Source organism: Fundulus heteroclitus, chromosome 14 (genome assembly GCF_011125445.2).
Source record: "Fundulus heteroclitus isolate FHET01 chromosome 14, MU-UCD_Fhet_4.1, whole genome shotgun sequence".
In the NCBI taxonomy this organism is placed as follows: Eukaryota; Metazoa; Chordata; class Actinopteri; order Cyprinodontiformes; family Fundulidae; genus Fundulus; species Fundulus heteroclitus.
Genome location: NC_046374.1, coordinates 16,907,820 through 16,918,848, shown reverse-complemented (window position 1 = coordinate 16,918,848; position 11,029 = coordinate 16,907,820). Strand labels below are relative to the sequence as shown.

Here is an 11,029-nt window from a genome sequence, read left to right as displayed (position 1 = left end):
CTGGATGGGATAACTTTAAATTTTGCTGCACTGCTAGATACTCCTAGTACATAACAAAATGTAATTATGGTCTAAAAAAGTGGATTTTGCCTGATATGTCCCCTTTAAGTGCAAACCCATAGGGTTCAATATCAACTCTTCAGGGAAGGCTGTCCACAAAGTTCTGTAGTCTGTTTATGGGATTTATTTTTTATTTTTTTACCATTCTTCCAGAAGAGCATTTGTGAGGTCAGACACTGATGATGTACGGGAAGAGCTGGCTCTCAGTCTCTGCTCTAAGTCATCCCAAAGATATTCTATCGCGTTGAGGTCAGGACTCTCTGCAGGCCAGTCCAGATCATCCTAATCATACTCTTTCATCTATGTCTTTATGGACCTTGCTTTGAGCTCTGTTGTCATGTTGGAAGAGGAAGAGATCATCCCCAACATGCTCCCACAGAGTTGGGAGCATAGAATTGTGCAAAATGTGAATTGGGGCCACATAAATAAACCTGAATTGAATTGAATGAGCAGCTTCTGGCCGATACCTTCCCTCTAAAATTCCACAGAAGAAGAGAGCTTTCTCAGTTTTCCACTCGGCTCGTTTTGTGGCTGCAAAACCTTCACAGAATCTTCCTGTGGGTTTTATATTCTGGTGAGGAAGACTCCCATAATAAGTATACAGTGAATGAGGAGTTGGAGACAGTTTTTTTGGCATAGAGACACCAGGCAAAGAAAACTGGGTCCTAGTTTACTTCCCATTCCCACCCCAGACATTGAATTTCATATGAGGGTCAAGGGAGGGTTTACAATTTCTCGCTTGATCAGATTTGGGTCAACTGTCTCTTACGCGCGACACCCATCCTTTTTTCTCCTCCTCCTCCTCCTCATTCTGCTCCTCCACCCACTCCACCCAACGTGCTTGGGAACTGCTTCACCAGAGTAACTTCTTCAACAGAAGAATATCATAACTCATTCATTTTCTCTCTATCTTGGGCTATTTCTGTCAGAGAGTCGGCCTTCCTTGGGATTTCCCTTCTTCCTCTTGCACCTCTGCCGTTTTGGCCTTAAACATCTGGATAGCTCTGCAACCACAGGGAGAGGCGGTTTACCCAGATCTAGGTCATTTTCGACGCTTTGGCACCGACGGGGCATGGCCTCAGACCAAATGTTATCAGATGGATAAAAGTTCTTTCCAGGCTCGCCAGGAAACCACAAAATGAGGGGAAGCCTTACATGTAAAACACAGACAGATAGTGCGACCTCTTCGTTTTGATCCTAAATAACATAATCTCTCCATTCCATCGGTCGCTCGCCAAAGGGCACTCACAGATGGGCTAAGAGGCAGGAAGTCACAGAGAGCGTTGCCCGGTCCTGCCAACGGGACAGACTCAACGGCTTCCGGCCATTGGTGAACCCGTTTAGTTAATGTTCTCACTTTTCCTCAACCGCCCCCCCTCCTTCATCCGTTCTTCTCACAATGCCTGGAAGTAGCAGAGACCTACATCTCCCACTCTGTTTTCTTAATCGTTGTTTTCCTTTATGGTTTCTTCCTCTGTTTTTGGCTTCTCGTTTTAACAAAGCTTACCGATGATCCAACCTTCCATCCAAACACGTTAAAGAACAAGGACACTCTCGTCTCACTCCGCCGTCCCATGCAAACAATATACTTCCGATTCTCATTTTTAATAGGAGCAGAAACCCTCATGTTGGGCAGGGTTTCATTAATTGGCTTCAAAATTGTTTAAGTGTCCACGTTTCCGGTAGCTTTACCTGCTGACACTAAGTCCGTTTTTAATCCCGTTACAAAGACAAGTGCTGCTGTATATATAAGGTGTGCATATGTATGGAGTTGCCTAAATAAAACCCAGTGCAACCGACTGCATTAAGAGGTTAATAATAGAGTCTTTGACTAATTTAATGTTAGTATAAAAGCTGTTCTGAGATTCTCAGAGGCTTGTTGGAGAACATCAGGAAGACCAAGGCAAGGCAAGTTTACTGATAAAGCATTTTTCAGTAACAAGATGATTCAAAGTGCCAAAGGAACAGAGCAGACAGGTCAAGGAGAAAGCTGTGGAGAAGTTCAAAGCCCGTTTAGGTCATAAAAGAACATCCCAAGCTCAGGTTATCTAAAACTCAACAAAGTATTAAGCCTAACCTACCGATTCATGGTCGTCCGACTAAACTGACAGGCTAGAAAAGGAGACCATAGACCAGAAAAGTAGCCTAGAGTCCCATGGTAACTCTGGAGGAGCTGCAGAGATCCGCGGCTCAGGTAGAAGGCTCTGCCGACAGGATAAATATTAGTAGTTCACTCCATCTAACCCTTGTGGAAGACTGGCAAAGAGAAAGTCCTTCTTGAAAGAAAGGGATAAGAAGTGACATTTGTAGTTTACCTCAAGTTATTCCAAAAAAGTAAAAAAAAAAAAAAACAACAACTGGACTTTTTTCCGAAGTTTGAAGACGTTAGCTTCCTATCCCGGAAGCTTACTCAATTCAAAAAGTCTGGAGTAATGTGGAGCATCAAGATTTACACTACTGCCCAACAAAGGCCTTGTAATAGCTTAGATGACATGCAAATTAAACGGAAACTGGTCCACTCCTCTGTAACAGGGAGTCGTTAGGGTCGTTATTGGGGCCGATGACCATGACTAGCATGACTGAGAATCTTCACCAGCATACCTACCTCAAGTTATGTGGAGAACACAGAAAACGTGAAATAAAGTGTTCTGCTCAGACCAGAACTAGGCTTCTTAGCCTAAGCACTTTGCATTGTCTCTGTGCTGAAATGTGCTATACAAATAAATTTGCCTTACATACACGGCACTATGCTGTGGAGGAAAACTAGCGCCGTTCATCACCCTGAACACAGAATCCCATGGGGAAAAAACGTACCCATCTGTGAAAGTAGTTTTCTTCAGCAGCGACAGAGAAGCTGATCAAAGTTGATGGGGAGATGGAAGCACAATACAAGGTAATCCTGGAAGGAAACATGTTAGAGGCTGCAAAAGACGACCGGGGTGAAGGTTCACCTTCCAGCAGGACAGTGACCCTAAGAATACAGCCAGGGCTACACTTGGAGGGTTTTTTATCACAGCGTGATTATGTTTCAGAATGGCCTAGTTGGAGCCCAGATATACATGCTATTAGCAATCTATGTGAAAACTGACAATTGATGTTCACAGGCAATTTTTTATCCAATCTGACTGAGCTTTAGTTATCTTACAAGCAAGAGTGGCGAAGCTTTTTAGTCTTGTCCCGTCACTGTGGAGTGTGTACACACTGCAAAAACGGATCTAAAAATAAGCAAAATGTTCTTAAACATAGTGTTTTCTTCCTTGATCTGAGCAGGTAAATATGATCATTTGCCAATGGAATGAGTATTTTGACCCCTAAATCAAGATAATTAGACATCCTGCACTTAAAATAAGATGATGGTGCAAAAATCTTATTCTATTGGCAGATCATCTTATTTACCTGCTCAAATCAAGGACAGATACACTCATTTTAAGAAAATTTTACTTATTTTTAGTTCCATTTTTGGAGTGTGTACACTTAGCATTTCTCTTCTTTGACAAGATTTGCCCTCCTTCTCCTTCAACAGCTCTTGTTAAAGGAAACATTTTAGTTCAAAGTTCACTTATTCTGTGACTTTATTAGCCGCTCTGAGTGTGATACACGACAGCTGCCATAATGAGTTAAACTTTCCGCTTGTTTTTCAGCTATTCGTGACCTCCTGGCCCTTGCTTCCCCCCCCCGGCTCCATGACTACCTGCCCTCTCCGTCGGTGTCTCCTCCTTGCTTTATGTCACTGACGGATGTCCTGCGCCGGCCTTTTTCATCCCTGCCTCTCTGCAGCTCAGCAGGATGTATTCGGAGCTCTGTCTGGTTGTGTGTGTATGCATGTTTTGGGGGAGTTCCTGCACATCTGTCGGCTTCATTCCTCTCACTTGGGGCGGGGTAGAGGTTGTTTTTCAGCACTTGTAGGAGAACGTGTCTCCCATCTAGAAAGATCAAGTTTGTCCTGCTTCCTTCCTCTTCTGGTCCTCATAAACACTTCTCCTCCCAGGCAGCAAGCCAGAGGCTTCCGCTCAGCGTCCGGAGTTGTTATTACCTCCGCAACAGAGAAAATATCACCGATATGGCTCGTTTTGTTCCATTCAAACTCAGTTTCTTACATTTATGAGGCTAGTTTGCATGGAAATAGACCACAATTAAAGCTTAGCTCTGAGTAAAGGTGGTCAACTTTGATTTTTTTTTTTTTAAACTCAAATCTGAGTATAGATCAAAAAAATCTCCTGATTCATTCCAACTAAATGGATTAAAAATATGCAATAATAGATCATTTTCATTCGTTTTTGCTGTGCAAGCACAATGGGAGTGGGTGCGCATTAAAATATCTGTCAACCGCGCATGAATCGAGGATAAAATCTCAACGATTCGGAGAATAGCTTGTTTATCAAACAATAAGCTGGCGTCCCAGCTTCCTCTCCTGCAGTTTCCTTTATCCTGGACAGGACTGAAGTGTCGGAAAGCGTTGGTGGGGGATGTTCCCCAGTTCTACCCCTGGACAGCCAGGCACGTACTGCCTCTCCCCAAGGGGTCCCAGTATATATTTTTTCAGCGTGGCACAAAAACACCCCGAGCTTTCCTGCCATTACTCCTCACAGAGCCATGGGGGTTTAGAAAAACTAATAGCCCACTAAAAATACTCAAGAGCCCTGAGCCTGCAGCCATTGGTCTTTTCCTGCCTCTCTTCCACAGGGCGCGTGGGCTATTGAGGAAGGAGGAAACAAGGGACTATGGTTGTAAGGGAGTTTCCTGCAAGACCTTATAAATTGCTCTCCCCGCAGTTGAGCCGGTGTCACAGTGCTGGTCTGAAGGTGAACGCCTGCTCCCCGTCCCGCTGACTGCTGACTGAACACAGACTCGGGGGGCTTCTGAAGGCTCAGAGGCGCACGGCGTTTCTCGTCCCTGCTGGTCGGGGTGAGTTCTGAGATCACATTTGGTTTTTTGGGGGTGTTTTGCACTGTTTTGGCTGTCTGATTATTCTGTGGTTGCAAAGGCTTTTGCTGTTTTTAGCATTTTAAGTGAAGGAGATGAACCATTCCAATCAGCTCAGGGAATGAAATAGATAATTTTTTCATGATTAGTCATGTCAAATACTAGGAAAAATATAGTTTTATCCCCTTTATTCATTAGATGCATCATTTTCAGTTCCTAAAGGCATTCCTAAACGCACCAACCAACAGCATGTACTCGTTTGGGTTTAATAAAAAGCAGATAAAGATTTGGAACATATGCTTTAATGTATTAATCTTGTAATTAAAGTCAATTGTTCTTGTGATAGAGAGATCATAGTTATGGTAAAATTCAGAAGGGCAGGTCAAACCAGACCAGCGCAAGAGACCGGAAAGAAACTTTAATTTGTATTTCCACAAAAAAAAAAAAAAACAGTAAAGAAAGCATGAAAACCCAATAGCATGACAGGAGTTTTAGAAGGATTTAACAAAGCTTAACAATGCTTAATATTGGAAGTGAAGGTTGGTCTGGTGAACAGGTTGGTGTAGAAAGACTTGAGCTGGAGGTGAGTGAAGAGGTTGGCTGAGTAATTAATGCAAAAGAAAACCACAACCAAAAACTAACTGAACACGACTAAAGACTTAACGAATGCAGAAAGCACTAAAATACAAAATAGCACGAGAAAGACAATTGAACTTGAACTCATGACAGCGATTCCTTAATAATCTGTAGAAACTAAAAGCTCCTCCTAACTGTGATCTATGTGGACCATAGAAAAGGTGAATAAGAATTTGTGAAAACTGGAATCAGCATCATCCAGGAAAGGGCCTGATCGTCTCTCGTTTCCCTTTCTTTTTTTTTTCTGAATACGTTCACACGCGTAGAGTAAAGCTGTTACTTTTGTTTTTCTCCTGCAGGTACGAGTAGGGAGCTGGTCTCACCTAACAGATGTGTCTGGGACACTCCAGTTTATTTATTCTATCAGACACATCCAGGTATGTCTCCCTGCAACTACACGCGACCCTCAGAGCCGCCGGCCCGAGACACTCATGATGCCTCCTCTGTTCCCGTAGGTCCAGGCGAGCCCGATGGAAGTGTCGGGCGTTTGCAGGGCGGACAGAGGGCAGACCATGCGGGCCGAGGGATACGTCAAAGAGTTCACGCGCCACTCCAACGACGTGCTGCTGAACCTGAACGAGCTCCGGCACAGAGGCATCCTGACCGACACCACCCTGGTGGTCGGCAGCGTCCAGCTGCAGGCGCACTGCGCAGTGCTCGTGGCCTGCAGGTTGGTGCACGGGTCAAGATGTTCCCTGGAGCGCTCCGAGGAGTTGTCTACCGTGTTCACTCACTGTACCAGCATGTTTAACCCTTTCCAAATCTGCCTTCCTCTGTCCGCGCAGTGGGTTCTTCTACTCCCTGTACTCCCGCCGGGGGCTGCTTCAGGGGCGTGGCGGCGGCAGCAGGGAGCAGCTCATGACCGTGTCGCTCCCCAGCACCCTGGACCCGTCCTGTGTCTCCCTGCTGCTGGACTTCATGTACACCTCCCGCCTCCCTCTGACCCCGAGCATCGTCTCTGGAGTGCTGGCGGCGGCGGCCTATCTGCAGATGGACCATGTGGCCGACACGTGCAGGGACTTCATGCAGCTGCACTGGTGAGGGCCTGGAAATCTGCCGCCTCTCCCCCCAGATATTCTCACGCGGAGGACGGGTGCATTCGACGTGAGCCTGCTGCATGTTTCTGACTTTTCTTTTCCAGCACAGAGAACGTGAGCGCCAGACGCCCCCAGACGGAGCCGGACTCCGGCGTCTCTGTTTCCCCTAAAGGAGCGGGACTGCCCCATCCAGGACCCAAGCTGTCCCTCCCGGCAGCAGCAGAAACAAGGTTAGTCTTCAGAGCAGAAGTGCTCAGAAAAACGGAGGAAACTGTTATTTTTGTTCCATTTGCCCATTACCAGAAGTACAGCCGCCCCTGCAGCTTGTGGGCCTTTGTCTGTCGGCAGGTTGGGCTCATTGCAGAACTTCCTTTGTTTTTCCTGCAGGTTCCCCGTCATCGCAGAACGCTTTCTCAAGCCAGGGGCTTTCCCGCTCTGCCAGCTCGGGTCAGACGAGGTGAAAGAACATCCTGACTCGCCCCTCCTGAACGCCCGGACCTTATCTCCAAACAGCCCAGACCGCTCCAGCTGCCATCCGAACTCCCCTGCCGAGTCCAGCACATGCAGCAAAAACCCTGAGGTGCGTCCCCCCCCAAAAAAACAAACAAACTGGTTGTCGTTATTAATAAGGAAATTGAAAGAAATGTGAATAATTTAACTTTTTTTTTTCTTAGATTGAAACCAAAGCCACACCAGACCCTAAGGCCTGCAACTGGAAAAAGTACAAGTACATTGTCCTGAACCCTCTCTGTTCTGCTGCTGCTGCGGTGAAGGTGGAGGAGCCAGAGGAGGTTCGGTGTCAAGATTTGGTTCTCAAAGCTCCAATAGAGGCGTGGTCTGGAGAAGTGCCTGGTCAGATTGATAGGTAAATCAGAGAAGCAAGAAGACTATGATCATAAAGAAAGACAAGTGAAGAGATATTGGTAAATGTATTGTTTTTTTTTTTCTCCCCTCGTCAGACAGGGGCAGGTCTCCTGCTACGAGGGTTCTGGCCGAGCCCCTCCCCTCGGGCCACCTCCCTCTCTGGATCTTCCCAAAGTGTCTGCTTCTCACAAGAAGGAACCAGGTAGGCCCAAACACAAACTGTTCATAAAAAAAAAAAACACATTATTGTGTCGTCTGAAATAGTTATTCTTTTCTTCTTTGCTTCTTCAGTCTCACCTGGCTCCGTTTTTCCTAAACTTCTTCCATCTAATCCAGAAGCTGCCCGACTCAGCCAACCTCCAATCAAACGCGAGAACCGCTACCCGCCCTTTGCTTACTCTGGCTCTCTTCAGGGAACCAAATCTGTGTGCTCAGGTGAAACATGACATATATTTCCAAATAATAATTATTATTATTGGTTTTGGTTGGATTTGTCTTGGGAATTAGCAGCAAACATGTAACATCGGTGGTCTTTATTCTGGCAGGAGACAAGCCGTACCGCTGTAACGTGTGCGGAGCTCAGTTTAACCGCCCAGCCAACTTAAAGACTCACACCCGCATCCATTCAGGAGAGAAGCCTTACCGCTGTGACACCTGTGGTGCTCGATTTGTGCAGGTGAGGAATAACAGTGCACTGGCAAAAGAAATAACTTCAGAAGTTAGCCACACTGGGTCAGTCCTGGTTCCTCATTTTCCTTTATATATTTTTTTCATTTTTTTTTCTAATACCTAAATAGTTCAGAGGAGCCTTAAAAAGTTCTGACATCATATTGCTACAGTTTTTGAATGCTGATAATGTTAGCATCATGCTAATAATGGCCGCCTTGTTCACCAAAACACACAAAAATGAGCAAATTCTACTGTTTTTCCAAATTGCAGCTGGAACATGGTTAGGCTGGGTGTGGCAGCGCTCCCAGATCTGGATTTCAACTTACAAGAAAAAGTGAAACTCAGTATTGCAAAAGCCCGAAGATCACACTAAATGAGTAATGCTCTCCCACAGATAACTCCTCGTTTAAACTGCCTGAAAGGTCTTGTTTGTCACTCAGGCTTTTCCATATTATCATAACTACATCACCTGTCATTTCAAACAAGGAGGATTTCCCGACTGAAATTCTGACATCTTTACTTATCAGAGAACAATTTGCACAGTTAGTATGTTTTATCAAAGCATACTCCTCCTTTTTTAAAGCATAAAACAGCCTGTTTTAGCCCCAGGTGATAGTATGATAGTTTTTTTTTATATATATATTTACCCTTTCAAAGATGCCACGATGAAATTATGAATTTATGAAGACGCATACGAGGCTCCCTAGAAAATATGACCTAAAAAATCTAGCATTTGAAAAGTTTGAATTACTTTAAAATATCATATTTTACAGCCACATTCAACAAATTGGATTGTCTAAAAGTGAATTTAGTTCGTTAACTCAATTCATCCAATGAAACACATTAGATAGATTAATTACACACAAAATTATGTTTATTAAGCCTATATTTCTGTTAATAGTGATGATTTTCCAGTTACTGTAAAATGCAGGCTGGAACATAGAAGCTGCGTGATAATAACGAGGGTTTTATAGAAACTACAAGGAAAACTTACACCATCCATGAGGAGGAAAAATAGCAAAACCACAGAACAACAAGGATCATGAGATCGAATGGAAGAAACCAGCGATGAGAAATAAAAAACAGGGAGTTTAAAGTTGTTATGTGGAGATAAGAGAGGCAGAGACAGGTGAAGGAGATCAGGAGGAGATGAGGAACAGCCGAGACCAACGAAAACAGATGAGGTGAAGGGAGGAGTGCAATCAGCAGGAATAATTCAGATTTATAAAGTGTAATTCAGGCGTCTCTATTTATCTATACGTTACTTTTTAACATTTTAGGAGCTTTTAAATAATAATCCACAAATTCCTGTTACTCTAGGTGTTACACAGTAGCTCATTAATTAGCCAATCTTCTGAATGGCAAAACAACAAAAGAACACAGTGATTTTCATTAAAATCCTATCAAGATTGTATCTTGTTTTTTTTTTGTTTTTTTTTTTTGTTTTTTTTTACTTTTTATAGAAACAAGATAGTGTGTAAAATTTGACTGAACAAAAAAAAAATGTTCTTGCACTGTCGCAAATCTCAGCCTATCCTTTGCTCTGTCCTGGAATTAGGTTGCCCACCTCAGGGCCCACGTCTTGATCCACACAGGTGAGAAGCCCTACCCCTGCCACACCTGCGGCACCCGCTTCCGCCACCTGCAGACGCTGAAGAGCCACCTGCGCATCCACACTGGAGAGAAACCCTACTCGGTACGATAGAGAAAACAACCCGCAATCCATCCCACCTGAACGGATTTAAACCCGACCAATCAGGATTAATAGCCTGTGGGGTGCTTGTGTTTTGTTTTTTTTACAGTGTGAGAAGTGTGACCTTCACTTCCGGCACAAGAGCCAGCTGCGTCTGCACCTACGACAGAAACACGGAGCCATTACCAACACCAAGATCCGCTACAAGGTGCTGACAGAGCCCTTCCAGCCTCTTCTGCAGGCCTGCTAAAGGAGCTCTAACCTGCTGAATCGCATCAGTTATACCTAAAACAGAAAAAAAAATAAAAATAAATCACTTGATTTTTAATTGACAAGTTGCACAGCACTGAATGTTAGAGTTGGGCGTTGAAATGACGTCAGTAATTTCCCAACATTTTAGGCATCTGTGTTGGACGAGGTCTGGACCGTATATGACACCAATATTTGATCATAAATGTTGGGTGAATGTTAATAAATGGAGATGTAATGAAACGTGTTGATGAAGGTTTGTGAAGAGATGTAAAGAGAGGAAGAGCGCAGGGAAAAAAGAGGATGTTGACCATAATTTGTAGAAAGATATAGGATGTGAAGAGAAGAAAGAAAGGAAGCGAATGGTTTTTAGAGAGGTGGTGAGTGAAGGTTTTAAAAGTGGTGAAGCACTTCAGGATGTTTTTTTTTTTCGTAAATGCGTATTTAACCTGACGGCCTGGGGCCTCCTATATTGTTTTTAAGTATCTATAAGAAGTAATTTATGCTCTTGGAGTTCAAACGGACAAAAGGGACTAGTTCTCCTGTGCTGAATAGAGATTGTAGAATGAAATTAAATGACATATTATTAATGACGGCATTTGACAAAATGTTTTTCAAGCAACTTGAAATTGTATTTGTATGAATTCATTTGCAGGACAAATTTAAATTAAAACATTTTTTATGTCACTTTGAAGTCTTGGTTTGGGATTTGTATTTATTCACTTGCAATACTTCAAAAACAGTATTTTCTCTGTTTCTCACTGTAATGAATCACATTTCGCCTGCATGGTGTTGCAGTGGCTAGAGCTGCTGCCTTACAGCAGGAAACTCCTGGCTTTAAATCCAGGAGTCGTCTCCTTCTGCCTGGAGTTTGTCTTTTCCCCCTGTGCAAATAAAA

At 43.9% G+C, this 11,029-nt stretch overlaps 1 protein-coding gene across 3 annotated transcripts; it reads left to right on the top strand.

Annotated features, from left to right (window-relative positions):
* The first annotated feature begins 4,720 nt into the window (after window positions 1–4,720).
* On the top strand, window positions 4,721–10,825 carry bcl6b (BCL6B transcription repressor). Of its 3 annotated transcripts, none has more exons than XM_021322671.2 (12): window positions 4,721–4,965; window positions 5,919–5,996; window positions 6,075–6,289; window positions 6,405–6,656; window positions 6,761–6,886; window positions 7,044–7,236; window positions 7,331–7,521; window positions 7,616–7,722; window positions 7,860–7,955; window positions 8,066–8,196; window positions 9,748–9,885; window positions 9,992–10,825. In XM_021322671.2, the coding sequence occupies exons 3-12, from the start codon at window positions 6,090–6,092 to the stop codon at window positions 10,130–10,132; spliced, it is 1,575 nt and encodes a 524-aa protein (XP_021178346.2). In that variant the 5' UTR covers window positions 4,721–4,965; window positions 5,919–5,996; window positions 6,075–6,089; the 3' UTR covers window positions 10,133–10,825. The 3 variants fall into 3 exon arrangements, with proteins under 3 accessions (XP_021178346.2, XP_012730198.2, XP_012730197.2); XM_012874744.3 differs by having other exon boundaries at window positions 4,722–4,965; window positions 7,857–7,955; XM_012874743.3 differs by having other exon boundaries at window positions 4,723–4,965; window positions 7,812–7,955.
* Window positions 10,826–11,029: the final 204 nt, after the last annotated feature.

Excerpts from the sequence above, each read along its gene's own strand:
- bcl6b (XM_012874743.3), top strand. The coding sequence starts at position 6,090 with ATGGAAGTGTCGGGCGTTTGCAGGGCGGACAGAGGGCAGACCATGCGG. Across the intron at positions 7,522-7,615 it reads GTGCCTGGTCAGATTGATAG|ACAGGGGCAGGTCTCCTGCT; the intron begins GTAAATCAGAGA and ends TCCCCTCGTCAG. Across the intron at positions 8,197-9,747 it reads GTGGTGCTCGATTTGTGCAG|GTTGCCCACCTCAGGGCCCA; the intron begins GTGAGGAATAAC and ends TCCTGGAATTAG.